The 16,919-nt window shown below is 38.5% G+C and overlaps 1 protein-coding gene across 6 annotated transcripts in view; it reads left to right on the forward strand.

The window, feature by feature from the left end:
- Window positions 1-16,552, forward strand: part of CYLD (CYLD lysine 63 deubiquitinase) — a 46,621-nt gene extending 30,069 nt beyond the window's left edge. For 4 of the 6 annotated variants that reach the window (XM_081032636.1, XM_081032639.1, XM_081032638.1 and 1 more), the window contains 11 exons: window positions 353-732; window positions 1,632-1,797; window positions 2,715-2,856; window positions 4,300-4,422; window positions 6,496-6,587; window positions 7,408-7,474; window positions 11,766-11,898; window positions 12,820-12,928; window positions 13,780-13,898; window positions 14,171-14,387; window positions 15,994-16,552. In XM_081032636.1, coding sequence (XP_080888762.1) covers window positions 353-732; window positions 1,632-1,797; window positions 2,715-2,856; window positions 4,300-4,422; window positions 6,496-6,587; window positions 7,408-7,474; window positions 11,766-11,898; window positions 12,820-12,928; window positions 13,780-13,898; window positions 14,171-14,387; window positions 15,994-16,178 — 1,733 coding nt within the window. In that variant the 3' untranslated portion in view covers window positions 16,179-16,552. The remainder of the gene's footprint in view (window positions 1-352; window positions 733-1,631; window positions 1,798-2,714; window positions 2,857-4,299; window positions 4,423-6,495; window positions 6,588-7,407; window positions 7,475-11,765; window positions 11,899-12,819; window positions 12,929-13,779; window positions 13,899-14,170; window positions 14,388-15,993) is intronic. The other 2 variants (XM_081032640.1, XM_081032641.1) reach the window with 1 other exon arrangement.
- The last annotated feature ends 367 nt before the right edge of the window (window positions 16,553-16,919 follow it).

Here is a 16,919-nt window from a genome sequence, read left to right on the forward strand (position 1 = left end):
ATCCATTTAGTTAGAAGCATTTTCTTAAGTTCTTTGGTATCTTTTTTGTACTGGTTTCTAACTTAATTGTATTATGTACAAAGAATATTACCTATTCATACAGTACCAATCAATAATAGACTTTATTTTTTGTTTAAACAGTGAGGTGTCATTTACTGAGGCAGCAAACATGGGAGGTGGCAGGGAGAATCGGGGACACTGTTTTGAGGATATTAAGTTTGCGATGCTTAGAGAATTCCACCACGGAGGTCAGGTGGGCAGTGGGAGTAGATGTGTATATTAGCTTTTAGGGATGTGGGGCGTATTTAATCTTCTTGCGAACATTTCTCTAATGAAGAATACTTTTTTATAGTTGCTGAAGACCCAGCAAAATCGCTCACGGAGCTTTCTCCAGAATTCGGACAAGCTTCTCCTCCCCTGCAGCCTCCTTCCATGAACTCGCTATCCACTGAAAACCGGTTTCACTCCTTGCCGTTCAGTCTGACCAAGATGCCCAATACCAATGGAAGTATTGGCCACAGCCCGCTTTCTCTGTCCGTTCAGTCCGTGATGGGAGAGCTGAGCAGCGCGCCGGTCCAGGAGAGCCCTCCGCTGGCCGGAACTTCCGGGAACTCACACGGTCTGGAAGTGGGCTCGCTGGCTGAAGTGAAGGAGAACCCCCCTTTCTACGGGGTCATCCGTTGGATCGGTCAGCCCCCCGGGCTCAGTGAAGTGCTCGCTGGACTGGAACTGGTAAATTAATTTGACGTAAAAGTTGCAATTCTTTTCCGAACGTGGTTTTGCACAGATATTTTCCCCTAGTGTATGCTTTTTGGTGAAATGTGATACTTGTCAAAAAAGCCATCACTAGAGAACAATTTCATCACCATGTCGCCTGACTTCCTGTGCCGCCCACTGAGCATCTGACCCACTTGTTCCAAAACGTTAGTTGGTCTGTGTCCAAGGAATGAAAATAGATTATTAGGTTAATATGTTTAGGCTCATTGTATTAGACAGAATGCAGTAAGGAAAGCAAATCTGTTTATCAGCTTGTCTTTTGCTTCCTCAGCCGCCCTCCCCTAGTCAGTTCTAATACTTATATCATTGGCTTTAAGATTAGTCACTATTTTTAGAGATCTTTTCGGATCTTTGGTGGAGGGAACGATTTTTCCCTTTGGAGATTAGGAAAGCATATTGTTTCACATTTCATAATCAGGAGAGGAGACTTTGAGTACATTTAGCTTTCATTTAAATATGTTTCTTGGTTTTTTTATTTGTTTGCATGCTGGTGAATATAGTTTTTCTTTCTGGGTTGTAAAAATAAATATCCTCTTTCTCCCCGACTTCCCCCCGACCCCCAGTTTTAATACTTTTGGAAACGGGGCAGGAAAGTCAGTTAGCCAGGGAAGGTTTAAGCATGTATTCTGAAAGGAAATTCAGAGGACTTCATGCTGAGTTAAGGCATTCATTTCTTAACTCTTGAGCTGTGGACTGAAACACTGATTAGTCAACCCCGTTTTCCTGATGGAGTTCTGAGCACAGGTGTGACGAGGGCTTTCAGCGAAAGGGTAGACTGGAACCAAACCGTAGTCCTTTGCATGTACTATCTTTGCAAGAAGCAGAATAACACATACGACCCCTGTCTTTATCAGGAAGACGAATGCGCAGGCTGTACAGACGGAACCTTCAGGGGCGTTCGCTATTTCACCTGCGCCCTGAAGAAGGCGCTGTTTGTCAAACTCAGGAGCTGCCGGCCCGACTCTCGGTTTGCGTCGCTGCAGCCCGTTTCCAACCAGATCGAACGCTGTAACTCCTTAGGTATTTATGTGCCTGCCACGGATTTATCCACCAGTCCAGAATGACTTTACTTCTGATCTCATGCCATTTGGCAGTAGGTGGCAGTGGCAGTGTTTAAATTTGTTTCTTGCCAATGTTCATCAAGCTTTAAATCAGTAAAAGATGCTACTTGATGTACAAGTTACAGTTATCCTAAGAAGAGACATTTAGTAAAAGTGTTAGCCAGTGAACCTTTGAAACTTACAAAGTGAAAAATAGTGGGATTTATTTTTCTCTTCCTGTTAATTAGACATTTCATTTTCAACAGCACGGGAGGTAGAAATTGAAATGTGGCCTTCTTTTCGGCACTGACTTTTCTCTCAGTGTGTTGTTCAAGTACATCAATAGACCTACTTTATCAAGAAGCCAGCATTATTATAAGAAGTACTTTTGGATTGCTTGATGAAGGACAGATCACCTCATCACTTGTAATTGGTGGCAGTTTCCTGATGCCGTCCCCTTCCAGCTTGGGGTAATAGTGGTACAGCACCTTGAGGGTTAAACAGGTGTAAATGGGAACACCATCCTCATAAAAAAACATTTTTCATTACATTTGAAATAGTACTTTGGAATTTTTGTTTTCCACCTTGAAAATGAGATATCCTCAAACAAAAAATAAAATATTTGGGGAGCAAAATATTTTACTTGGCAGATGCTTTTTAGCATTACTTAGTAGTCTAATGTGCTTTTTAAATTATGAAAGCAGTGAGGTTAAAAATGAACAGTAGCATTTTTTACAAGCCAGGCTGAGTAACAATTAACCAAAACCTGCCTTTAACTTAGCGTTGAGAAATAAATTTTGCATCAAAATACAAAAAATATTTTTAAGTGAAGAAATATATGGGAACACATATTATAATAGTTTAAAAGACTTACTGTTTTCATTTTTATCTTTTCAGCCTTTGGAGGCTACTTAAGTGAAGTAGTAGAAGAAAATACTCCACCAAAAATGGAAAAAGAAGGTTTAGATATAATGATTGGAAAGAAGAAAGGTATCCAGGGTCATTACAATTCTTGTTACTTGGACTCGACCTTATTTTGGTAAGTTTATGTGAGAGGACTACCGTGCCACGACCCCTAGTAATCATGCTTATGAGTCCAATTGGCCTAGCTTCTTAAACTTAATTTTCTCTGGAAGAATGGGAGCTAGGAAAATTTTTATTTATGGCAGGGACATGTGTGTGTGGGAGGGGATAAGAAAGAAAGGGAGATTTGCATTTCATTATGTACTCCTTGGAAGCTAATGAACGTTGTCTCATGTGCCATATCCAAAAAATTAACATAAAACTGAAATGCAGTGAATGATGGCTAACAGGTGAATGATAGTGTCACAGGTGGAGGGAATATTCCGTGGGCGTGTGGGACATCATATGCCTGAAGACAGTAAGCAGTGTCTTTGGGCACCTGTCAAATAAGGTGACTTGCGAGAAGCCATTGGCTGCTGTGTATATTTGTTTTACTAGGTAGAGGCAGTCATAAAAAGACTTTATTTTGAACAATTATTTTCAGTAGAAGCATAGTTACTCTTGTATATGTAGATTATTCCAAAATGGAACAACTTAACATGGCAAGAAGTTTTACACTCTGAAGACTGAACCAAGTACATTGCCAGTTAAATCGAGTGTAATCTGCCAGCTCTGTACAGCCATGGTGTAAGAATTTGGAAGTTAATGAGATGTTAAAAATGTAAAGATAGGGACAAGAATAAAAGTAACGGGCCATTTTTTTTGGCAGGATACTTTCACTCTCTCAGATATGTTGACAAAAGCAAGAATTGATATAATATTCTTTAGATGTCCCGATAAAAATCTATTCGCCAGATGTTTTTCTTTGATATCAGCAAGTTATTGCTCTTAGTCAATCATAAGTGATTTTGGCATTTAAAAAAATGTAGGGGCCGGCACGGTGGCTCAGGTGGTTGGAGCCCTCAAAATACCAATACCAGCATGGGCCGGGGAGCTGAGAAACAATGACTTGAATCAGAGTGGGGGCAAGAGGTGGAAGAAGGGGGAAAAAAAAAGAAATGTGGGTCTCTGCAAAAGGGCATGGGGAGAGCCAAGTATGGTATTTAGAGTGGGTTACACTTTGGGTGTGTGTGTGTGTGTGTGTGTGCCTTGGGGGAGTTAGTTTCCAGACTTCCTCCCCTGATGTCCATTTGTTATTTGACTCAGGTTTGTAGGCGCTCTTCCAGCTTTTGCAAAGAAGTCCCAGTATACCGAGGCATGTTTTTACCCTTCCACCTGTCAATCTAGAGTTTGCCTTCCTGACATTAGTATTCTCCTTAACCTGGAAGGATCTCTATGTAGGCCATGATGATTGAACCTGAGCAGGGGTCTTGGGAACCTGTGTTAACAAAAAACTCATTTGTATGTTATTTGTTCTCCAGACTTTGTGGGTTTTTTTCTCTTCACATTCTTTTTAGTATGTGTTTCACACAAAAAAATACATTTACAGCATGAGGAAAAGTTTTTTTTTATTTTTCAGCTTGTTTGCTTTTAGTTCTGTTCTGGACACTGTGCTGCTGAGACCCAAAGAAAAGAGTGATGTGGAATATTACAGTGAGACTCAAGAGCTACTAAGGACAGAAATTGTTAATCCTCTGAGAATGTAAGTGGAAGACGTGTAGTTATTTTTGCCTTTATGTGGTGTCCTGTTTGGTGGGTTTTTCTTGTTTGTTTGTTTTTGTACGGTAAGTTATGCCGTGCTTTCATTTAATAAGAAATGGGCAAAAATTCGTTCTCTTGATGAAGTTTTAACAGTTTTTTTAAACTTTGGTCTGTGTACTGCCTTCTTTAATTTCTTAAGTCTGGCCAAGGTATAGCATGGTGAAGTGAGTAAACCTTTTGGTAGACAATACTACCATTTAGCAATTGCAGCAGGTTTAGAAAAGCTGACACAATATAAAGTATTTCAGATTCCTATCTTCCCAACTAGTTTATTTCAACACTGTCCCTAACAGTAGTCTTGCTTATTAATCCAATTGGCATGGACTAGCTTCTTAAACTTAATTTCATATAAGAGAATAAGAGCAAAGGAAATTTTTATTTATAGAGTAGCTAGTATTTACTTTTGTATTAGAAAGAGAGGAGATGTATTTTATTAACACATTTTTTGCTTAAAGGAATATATTTAGGCCTCGTTGCAGCGCCGTTAAAAATGTGATGTTTTTGGTCATTTCCTACTTTGAGAATTATAAATATCCCTTTGTTTGACCACAGGAAACAATTCCTAATGATAGACGCACAAGTGATAGACATCTAGTGCAGACTCTTGATAAGCGGCAGTAGGAATGTGTGACAGTGTCACATTGTAAAATGTAAACTATGAAGAGTTAGGGCCATAGATCATACAACAAATCTGTTCATTCAGGAATATAGGGAGCAAATATATAATTTAAAGTCCATATTAAAATAAATTTAAATTATGTGCCATAGTTTTCCTATTTAACAATTAAAGCAAAAAATAGTTTGATAGAAGATTTTGACCAAAAAATGCAGAATACTGAAAGATAATGAGCATTCAGAATGAGCTACTGTGTAACACGACTAGTAAATTATAAGTGAATAAACTTCCCACATATATCTTTTGTTTCCCTAAATTCTGTAGTGATGAAAATGTCTGTAGTTTTTACTTCTTAAGGTAATTATGAGTCTTTATTTTTACATCAGTTATTTTGTATTGTTTATATAAATGCACATTTTTAAATGGGACTGTCCCCCCCCCCCCACGTGATTGATACTAGAACAAGACAGATCCAATCCGAAACCACTTCCTTCTTTTCCTTCCAAAACACCGTAGTCCATTAGTAAACATTCTTTGGATACTATTGTTCAACCAGTTAACAGTCATGGTTAACCAGACTTTGTCTCCCTGTCCACACGCACCCTGTGGGGACCAGAATTCCCTGTGTCTGCAGCGTTCATGCCTGTATCGTAGAATTGGTTTTATTTGTCATTGAAACCTTTATTTTCTCCATTTCAAGCTTCTCAGAGGCAGTGAGCCTGTTTTTTCACTGTTCATTTTTCTATTTCCAGCGGCTAAAATGTTAGATTACTGTGTAAGTGGTAGGTACTCAATAAACGTTGGCTGCAAAGAATTATAGTCAATATAAAAATGTAAGATTAGCTGTAAGATTAGCTAGTTCTGACTGGCTCTTGTTAAGCCTGTGGTGGCCTCCAACGTCTCTTCTGAAGCCATTGCTAGAGTAAGAATTTTGTCACAGATTGACATTAAATGTATTGAAGCTACCCCATATTCAGAGAAGTGTCGTGATTATGATGATTGGTATGATTGCAGGTTTTAGATTTTTCTTCCCCTCGGTGGCTATTTCATCCTGTAGTATGAAAATGACTCTCTCTCTCTCAAAATTGTATATTTTCCAAAGTTAGCTTTAATTTCTTAAGCAAATAGTATTAAAAACCTAGTCATCGTAAATTAAAAATATTTTTTCTTGTATTTGTATGTGATAGATATTTTTAGGGTATAATAGTATCTGGAATAATTCTGCTTCTAGATTTTTAATTTTTCAAACCTCAAGAAGAAGGCCATTGCATTGTTCAAAATAATTGTCTAGCCTATTGATTTATGACATGCTGGAGTTATATATAAAAAAGCGTGATTATCAAAATATATAAATTTAATGTATATGCTAGTATTAATTAAAATTTTTTACTAACATAGATATGGATATGTGTGTGCAACAAAGATAATGAAACTGAGGAAAATACTTGAAAAAGTTGAGGCTGCATCAGGATTTACCTCTGAAGAAAAAGGTGACTGCCTTAACATGTAAAATATGTGTTAAGTATAATTTGAAAGCGTATGCTAAATCATTGGCTGAAATGTGTGTCTGTGTAGTTGTGGGGGTGTTATTTTAAAATAGAAATTTCTGTGTGGTACACAATTTTCTCCCCCTTTTAAAATGTTTTCTCTCTTTTCAAAGTGAGTGATGATATAGAATAATGAACCCTTTGAGAAACTGGCTGGTTCTAGGGTATTGAATGGGTGATAAAGAGTTCTCTCCTTCCCATCCAGCAATGAAATTTGGATTTGTTTTCCAAAATTTCCGCAGTGAAGGGCTGTATTGGGTCACCAACAAGTCCCACTTAGCTTTCCTTGTTACAAAGGCAGCTACAAAGTGGCGACTAGGGTGAGGTGTATGGTCAGAGACAGTCTTTGAATCTGTTCACAGCTGGTAGATTTCCTCCGAGATTCAGCTGTTGACTTTGGAAGTGTTAACAGCATATTGTAACTGGCTATAATGTTTAGAGACTTGATAATTCTTTAAATATCAGGAGCATACAAGGTTATACTTCAGGTTTTATTCCACTTATATTAAACCCCCCAAAAGAAATTATTTCACTATCGTGAATTATACCTTTTTAAATACAATAAAGTTATGACAAATTAGGACATAATACTTTATCATATCCCCTGTATTTTTTGTTAGGAAAATTTGAGAACTATGCTCTTAATTGAAAAAATATTGATTATAAAATTGAATTCAGTGTAGGAATTTGTCTGTTATAAATAAAAAATAGAATGTTTTAAAAGCCTTGTCTGTGACTTATTTGATTTTTAATTTTCTCCTAGATCCTGAAGAATTCTTGAATATCTTGTTTCATCATATTTTAAGGGTAGAACCATTGTTAAAAATAAGGTAACTTTTAAATTGTTACAGAAGCATTGGAAAAACAGACAGTCCTCATTTGCACTGCCATCATTCAGTAGAAATGATTTCCTTAGTGATTACTTACTATTATATTTGTTTAGGAATCTTAATATGCTAGGTACCTACAATGCAAATTAATTTTAATCATTGTCTTCTCCATAGTATTATACTTAACGTGAAGGATGAATCCAATGTAAATTTGTGCTTTTAATTTAACCCTAGTAAGAAATATCATTGCAAATCATTTTCTTATAAAACTGTATATAAATACTTTTGTAATTTAAATTAATGAACTCTTTTAAGAGAATCTTATTCTAACCTAATCAGACACTGTGAGAACACTGATTTTTGTCTACCCATCACTCAATTAATTTAGCCTTAAATTAGCTCTCTTATTCCCTGCTTTGGAACTTGGTCTTTTTCCCCATCTAAAACGAAAGCCTTGAATTTAATGCAGTGAAGTTCTTAGTGAGATATTCTAAGTGGATGAACTTTTCAGATAGTTTCAATGCTGGACCCTTTTACGTTTTAGTCTGGGTTTCTCTGTTGAAAATCTCGCTACTATACCATTTATTTCTCTAAAAGCTAATCACAGACAAGTAAGTACTCTCACTCATGCTTGTGTCCTAAGTGATGGTGTTTGATGCCAATGCTGAATTGATGGATAAGAAGGACGAAGGGTGGGCAGTACCAACAGTTATATTTTGATGTTGTGTTGGATGTTCTAACTAACGAAATAAGGCAGGATATATAAGCATCAAGACCATGTGATTACGATCTATGCAGAGATGGCAATAGCTGTATGTACACCTAGGAAAGCCCAGAGAATTGTTTCCAAGTGACTAGTGTTACCACAAGAATTTGTAGTTTGACCATGTAGGAAATAACAATGAATAGTAAATCAGTGGTATTTCTGTATACTCTCTAGCAAGTAAGAAAAAGGGGTAATTTCATACTACTTAAAAGTATAAATTGCCAAAAGTCAGTTTTTTTGTGATAGGTTTTTAAAAAGACTTGCACAGGCTGAAAGGTGATTTGATTAATTAATGAGAAAGTTTGTGTTCCAGATAGGATGGTTAAATAACTTAAAGATGTTAATTTTTTATAAAATAATTTGCACATAAGCCAGACCTTAATTCAGTAAAGTGATTTTAGAGTTCTCTTCAAGATGAAAGGGAAGGAAACATTGTCTTTTAAAAAAGAATTCCATTATAAGCTATAAAGGCAAAACAATAGACATTAAAACAATGTGATACTGGTATAACATTAGAAATATGGATCAATAGATCTGAATAGAAAGCTCAGAAATAGAACTATATGAAGTATTCAGTATCATATAAGTCAGCCTTCAAACAAAATGAGGAAGGAAAAGATATGTTTAATACATGATGTAGGAAATCTAGCAAGCAATTTGGGAGGAAAAAGTTACTTTTGTTCTTCATCTTGAATAGATAAACTCCAGATGATTAAAACAGTTGTCCTTCTTTTTGTCCTAGCCCAACACTCCTGAGGGGTGGCATGCACTCCCAGTAGTAACACAGGATGAATGCTGCAGTGGTTCGCAGAGGGCATTAGGAGGGATCAGACACATATAGGAGTACATCTCAGCATCTGAGGGCCTGCGGAGTTTGAAAGGGCCCTGGGCTGTTCTGATTCCACTTGAGAGGTGCACTGCCTCCCCTCCCCTTTCAGCAGCCTCTTCATATTGGGAATCACTGGTTTAAAGATTGTAAAAAGATATAAAATGATACTTTGAAAGTTAGTCCCTTTTCCCCCTAGTGTCATTATTTCCCTCCATGAGCCTTTCCTTCTGAGGGAGAGTCAGCTGATGGCAACAAATTAGAGGATGGGTACCTTAAAAATCTGAAATAGTCTGTAAGAGACTATAGAATATTTTTAAATGATGAAAGAGGCAAAAGAAGGACTTCAGTAACCGTGGAGGATAAATGCAGATTTGGTAACAAAAATAGAATTCCCAGAGTTAGAATAAAAATCAATGTATATCTCTCCATATATAATGTATAACTGGAAGGGGGTACCTCACTGAATGCAGCATGCACAGCTGAAGAGAGAATTGCTCATTTGGAAGGTAGAGCTGAAGAAATTACCCAGAACATAGCTCAAAGGGATAAAGATTTAGAAAACAAGAAAGAAAGGGCAAGAGACATGAAAGATAGATTCTGATTGTAGTTCTAGGAGGAGACACTGGAGAAAATAGGGAAGAAGCAATATTTTGAGGGAAACTAGCTGAAGATTTTTCTGAATTTTGACCGACTTAAATTCTAAGAATAAAGATGCATAAATTCCTGAGCGAGAAGAACCAGGACTAAATTACCACTCAGAGATTTACTGCAGGATGTACTTTAGTAAGGCAAAACTGAACTTAGAATAAAGGAGTGGCATGCAAGAAACAAAGAAGAATCAAGAAATTGGTAAATGTGGGTAAATTAAGCTTTCATATTTAAAAAACAATAACGGAAGTAGTAATAATAATGACTGTGTGTGGGGTGTTAAGGTGTGTGGGGTATTAAGATGAAACTGAAGTCATAGCCACTGAGAAGAGAGGAGGCAAAGCGTTCCAAGAAAAATAATGGAATCAAATCAGCAAACAAGAAGCAAACATTAGGAGACCATTCAGATTGTGTTACTGAGTACCTCTCATTCTAGAACATGGCCTGGGTATTCCAGTTACACGAGTGTATTATATTCTTCAGTGCTGGATAACCCAGAGTCTGCAAAGAATTTTAGTTGGCTGCCCATTATAATCTGTGTTATGAAGGTAGATAGATCAATATTATACAACCCATGAATGTTTCTGTCTCCTTGAGATGTCTGTTTTCCTTTCAAGTTAATGTAACATTTGTACCCATGTGCTCAGATTTTCTTAGTGGAAAATGGCTGTATGAATTGTACATTTTTGTACGATAGCACTAGCTTTCTTGCAGTTCTGGCATGTCTTGCATATGACCAGCTAATTGCTCCAGGGTTTTAGCCTTCTAAAACTTCATTAATGAGGTTTGAATAGTTGTTTCCCCCCGCTCCCCCTTCTTCTGTCCCAACATCACAAAGCTGTGTGTCTTCCTTTCCCATTTCTGGGTCTCGTCTCTCTCTGTGTTTGTCACTTTGTACTCCCTGTAACCATCACCTCGCTCCCCATCACCATTATTATTTCTAATTGTTGCAATAACTGAGTTCTACTTACTGTGTTTTCTGTTTCCTATTAATTTTTTTTAATGCTTTTTGGCATTCGCAGAAGAATGCTGGCCTTTTATAGTCTTCAAAGCCAATTAGAATGTTGACACAGCATAGCCTTCAAGGTTTTCGCTTATCATTTCTTTTTATTTGCTATGGGTTCTCAAAACTTTCCTGCTTTGGTACCGTATAAGTTGTGTGTATGTCAGGGTATACGTTGCTTTGGGAAGCTGAGGGTTTCTGAAGGTTGGTCCCTGAATAGCTGAGGTTTTACTATGAAAACTATGTTAATATTTTTCTCTAAAAATCTTAAGATCTACATATAGACGTATGTAGAAACCGTCTGACTCTATACACAGAAATTCTGCTAAAAAGGTAAATAGTAAGTTTAAAGATGATTAATTCTTTGATAGAGTCAGTCTTGAAGATTAATGCATTCTATAGTAACATACGTTCACTATAAGGGTAACGCTGTGATGGGCAGGTAGTGGGCACCCACTTGGTCTTTGTTGAATGAATGAGTGACCGTCTAAAGGGACACATGCTTTAGTGGACAGGCTAGTGAGTGGAGGTTAGGACCCTGGGCTTTACACCTCCCTCTGCCTTTGCCTCGCTGCGAGGTGATTATCCTGCCCCAGGTGTCAGGTCCTTCTTTTTAGAAATGGAAGGTTTGGTTTAGAAGATCTAGAAGGGTGTGTCTCATCCAGGCATATAAGAATTTATTTTCCTATTTCAGGCATTGCATGCAGTTTGCCACTTTCTAGATTTGGACACTTGAGTTGAACCACATGATTTTAGCTTCTGGTTATTACTCAGTGCTTTTTGATTACAATGTTGTTCCGTTATTTTTCTCCGAATCACTGAAGGAACTTTTCAGTATGAAAGCTAAAACAAGACATCATTTTTAAGGTCTTATCTTATGCATAAGGACATTCAATTATTTTATCTCAATTGTCATCTGTGCCCCTGTTCTTCTGACTGTACGAAGTAGCGTCATCAATTTCATAGTTTTTCTGTTCTCAAATATTTTTAAGTATTTCAGAAATAAATTACATGGGGTTTTTCTTTTTTTCTGCATGTTTTTTAGATCAGCAGGTCAAAAAGTACAAGATTGTTACTTCTATCAAATTTTCATGGAAAAAAATGAGAAAGTTGGAGTTCCTACAATTCAGCAGTTGTTAGAATGGTCTTTTATCAACAGTAACCTGAAATTTGCAGAGGTCAGTGATAACTACTTACTGTGTTTTATATGAATGTCCTTAGGATTTTTAAGATTCAAAAATTATTACTTTTAATCCATTGAGAACAGTTAAAAACACAAGCTGTTTACAAAGCACAAAAGAAAAAGCGCAGTGTTTCAACTTTGTCCTTGAAGAAAACGCCTTAGAATTAAGATGGAACTTTTTTGATTTTTGGTGCCAAAGCAAAGCAAAGCAAATTTGTAACTTGAAAACTTTTAAGTAGTTTAAAATGAAGAAGATTTATGTTTTTTTAAAATTTTATTTTACCCAATTTAAAATTTTACCCAAACATATTACTTAAATATTCAAAAAAGAATGTTTACTTTTCCTCCTTCAATAAGAGAAAAAATAAATTCACTTATATTGGTATTGTTAATGAACAAGTGATGTAAATTGTCTTACCTTTACTGTTTATTGAGTATCTTCATCTTAGTAGTACATGTTTGTGGTTTATTTTTATTGTATTCATTTCTGAAAGAGTGTCCTGGTAAAACCTTAACAACTGCAGTTATTTGTTGGTTGACTGTAAGGAATAATGTCCTTCAGCGACGACAGTTTCTTTATTATACTTGCAAAAACACTTTTCCCCAAACATTTATGAAGGAAAAACCCAAAGTAGAATGTCACTCTAGCTGGTTGTGCTGTTCTTTGGGACCCAGGGTTGTTGACCTTCCTGACCTCTGGGTGTGCATGTGTCCCTGGGGCCTTGGACCACTTGTATATCCTGGCTCGGTGGTGCTCTGCCTTCACCTTCCGTATTCACGTGTGGGTCCTGTCATAGGCCGTCAGTGTTACGGTGAAACCAGAGCTTGGTTTGAGAACCAGAAGTATTTTAGTTTCATAGGGAAAAGGGTTTTTCAGCACTTTGAGTCTCAAAATATACATCTTTTTTTTTTTTAGGCACCATCATGTCTGATTATTCAGATGCCTCGGTTTGGAAAAGACTTTAAACTATTTAAAAAAATTTTTCCTTCTCTGGAATTAAATATCACAGATTTACTTGAAGATAGTAAGTATAAGATTTTTCACTTCTGTTTGTTTTTCAGAAATAGTCTGTTGGGTCATTTCTTCTTAATTGTAGGTAAGAGTCTAACAGGATACGAATTTTCTAAAAGGGAGTTCAGTATATGAAGAGCATGGGCATGTTACGCTAGTAATTTCAGTTCTAGGAATTTATTCTGAGAAAAGAACCAGACATGCAAATAAATATTTTATATGGAAATATGTTTATTGTTGCATGATAAAGAAATTAGAAACAATCTGTGTATTCACAGAGGAGAGTAAATTTTGGTGTATCTGTCAGCGAAATAACCATGCCATTAACCATGTGTTTGAAGACCAAGGCATATGAGTGTGGTCATGAGGTAATGTTGAGTGAAAAGTATGTTGGTACTTTCTACAAGGGGAGACACACAGACGCACACACACATACACTCATACACACACACATACACACACTCTTTCTCTCCCGCTCACTCACTCATAAAAATATTCAGATATAAAGTGATTGGAGAAAATTCACAATAGAATTGACAGCGGTTATCTCTTGCTGACTAAAACTAGGTGCTTTCAGATTTTTTCTTTATACTGTCTTGTATCTTTGAATTTTCATCAATAGACATTTTATAATCGGGGGAAATACCCTGGGATATATTAAGTAAAAGAAAAGTCATTTGGTCAGACAAAATGTCTTTAAAGGTATCCTGAGTTCAAGGAAATTTAAAGTTTATGGGGATGGGGAGGAACTTTTTTAAACTCCATGAACAATATCTTTTTCAAAGCTTAACTTTTTAATCTTTGTAATGGAAGAAAGCACTTTGTTAAAGGCTCCTTAACAGCCCCCACTCCCGCCCGTCTCAGCCCCTAGGCAGTGCCGGATATGTGGGGGGCTGGCCATGTACGAGTGCAGAGAATGCTATGACGATCCTGACATCTCAGCGGGAAAAATCAAACAGTTTTGTAAAACCTGCAACACTCAAGTAAGTTGAACTTCATTTAATGGATACTCTCATATGAACCAGGAAATGCTTTGTAGTGGAAAACAGATTTTGGGTTTGGAAACGTTTTCAAGCTCATAATTAACTTGTAAAAGTTCATCCGTAAGTGGTATTGTGTCTGCCTCTTGTGTTCAGTTGAGAGACTCCTGTGAAGGGCGTGGTTGCTGTCAGCAGGGATGGATTCAGTTAAGGAAGGGGAGCATTCGTTCACGCGCAGCACTGAGTTTGGCTCGCTCCTGTTTGTTCCATTGTAGGTCCACCTTCATCCCAAGAGACTGAGTCACAAATATAACCCAGTGTCGCTTCCCAAAGATTTACCCGAGTGGGACTGGAGGCATGGCTGCGTCCCGTGCCAGAAGATGGAATTGTTCGCTGTTCTCTGCATAGAAACAAGCCACTATGTTGCTTTTGTGAAGTACGGGAAAGATGACTCTGCCTGGCTCTTCTTTGACAGCATGGCCGACCGTGATGGTATTTAAAAACCCTTTCGTCTACATGTGGCTGCATTTCGGTTCTCAGTGGGAGAGTTCACAGGGGGATAGCTTGTCCTGAGAAGTAAAATAGTTTGTGTGAGAAGCCTCTGGGGAGTAGCAGGGTGCCCAGTCTGAAACCTTGAAATGCATTCACAGCCCTGCTACTAAACTAATGATAATATCGTGATTTTTGACATGTACGTGGTCTTCGTTAAAAAAGAATCCTCAAATTCTTATTTCAGGGCTGAGAGGTGTTGTTTTCAGAAAGCTTTGTCTTCCTGCTCCTTCAGGCTCCTCTCATTTTCTAGACAAGCCCCAGCCTGCATGTATGAAGTGCCTGTGTGCCATGCTCTCTGCGCAGTGCATTGTCAGCGTACCTATGTCCTAGCAATACGGGAAGTATTCCTGTTCTTCTGTTATTAAACTGAGGCTTCAGGTGCCTCGAGTCACACAGCTTGGATGTAACTCAATTTTTCTGACCTCAGTGCTCGTGTGTTTTAAATTGCACCATGTTGTCTTCTAAATGGCAAACTAAGAACAGAGGTTAAGTTAACATTGTCTTTGGAAAAAAACCGCCTGTTCTGCATGTAATGTTTTCTTCCTAAAGAGGTTAATATGCTGCACCTGCTTGTCCATTTTCTAGGAGACTCAGTCGTTATTCAGTAAATCCTTAGTGACCACAGGTGAACGGCTGCAGGTGCTAGTAGGTCTCAGGAATGAAACAGTTGTCAGAACAGCGATACCCCTGCCTGCCTGGGGCCTAGCAGTTAGGACCAGTCCCAGGCAGGGTTGGGAGCTGCGGCTTCTGCATTCCTCCACGCTCCTCCTGCCCTGTTTCTCCTGTAGCGGCTCATGCAAGCTCCAGTCCCCAAGTCTTCTGGTGTGGCCCTCTAATAATCCATGACACCCCCTTGTGGCAGCCTCCTGACCACAGGCCAAGCTTTAGACCAAGGGTTGTCAACATTTTCTCAGCGCGTAGACACTGAAGGGGTACAGCACAGCCTGATCTGTGTTCTGCTGCAGGTAAAATTTCATTTACCAGTGAAACTCAAAAGTATAGGGGTTTTAGGTTTTTGGAAAAGCCATTGGGTCACTACACCAGCAGGGCCTTTGCTGGAACCCCTGAAACCACACCCCGCAGCATCTTCATTCAGCCTCACGGTGCCTGGGACAAACCCTGTGAGAAGCACACAGGTACATCTTTAAGGACATAAGGTGGTGTGTTCATTTTACTGCATGTGCTGTGCGCTGGACAGTCTTGTGGTGAAGGGTGCAGGGGTGGTTGTGTCAGTGGAGGAGTATGGGAATGTGGAGAGTCGGCTGTTGGGTGCCTTTGTGTGTATCACGGCATTACTGAGTACAAAGAGGAGCCTTTGCTCAGGACTTGCGTCTCTTTGCCCGTTTTATTCACTATTGGCCCCAGAATCCTTTCAGAAACCAAGAAATGAGAGAACTGTCGAGAGTTCAAAAGAGGCTTTAACTTCCGGAGCACACACGTTTGCCTTGACTCAGACACGACTGTGAAATTGCTTTGGTGGGTGGGGTGTGGTGGCCCAAGGTCGGGAGCTTCCCTGCCTTGAGCAGAGCTGTTCTCTCTTCCGCAGGTGGTCAGAATGGCTTCAACATTCCTCAGGTTACCCCGTGCCCAGAAGTAGGGGAGTACTTGAAAATGTCTCCAGAAGACCTGCACTCCTTAGACTCCAGAAGGATCCAGGGCTGTGCTCGAAGACTGCTTTGCGATGCGTACATGTGCATGTACCAGAGCCTCAGCATGAGTTTGTACAAATGAGGGGGGGCGTCTGCGCAGGCGCCCCGCCCAGGGCATAATTGGAGTGTCGGATTTCACGCGAGCTGGCAGTGTTGTGCACGGTCCATTGCCGGCAATGGACACCTTTGTGGTGATGAGCCTTCAGAAGAGAATTCCTGTGTTTCAAAACAACTTGCTTTTGTGTTACTGAAGTATTTAATAAGAAGCATTTTGCACTCTAGAAAGTATGTTTGTGTTGGTTTTTTAAGAAGTCTCAATGAAGTTATTAATAACTGAAGCTTTAAGTTAAGTGCATTGATCATATGATATTTTTGGAAGCATAAAATTTTAATTGTGAGAGTTTAAACCCTCTTTTAGTCCATTGAGGATGTAAATAAATGTGTCTTCTTTATGGACCAAGGATACGAAATCATTTCTCCTTTGTAGCTTACGGATGCCTTGAGGAAGAAATATTTTGGTTGTATTAAGAGGCTACTTTCAATCCAGTTATTAAAGTTGCACTGAGTTTGATTTGCTAGTTCTTTCCTATATAGTGCCCATTCCTGCATGTCTGCAATCTGCTGAGTTTCTGTGTTTCTGCAGTAGTGATCAGAAAAGTACTTAAATTTCCTTAGTGGTGTTGTTTTCTATTTGTTCTGGGGTTGAGATATATGAGTGATTTTGTCATAAAACGTCCATTTTCGATGTAATTTTCCTGGGGGATTAGAGTGTACAGCCCTTGAAGCTCTGTCGTTCACAGTAGTAACTGTCAGCCTATAGGGT

This window comes from Rhinolophus hipposideros, assembly GCF_964194185.1.
Source record: "Rhinolophus hipposideros genome assembly, chromosome: 21".
In the NCBI taxonomy this organism is placed as follows: domain Eukaryota; kingdom Metazoa; phylum Chordata; class Mammalia; order Chiroptera; family Rhinolophidae; genus Rhinolophus; species Rhinolophus hipposideros.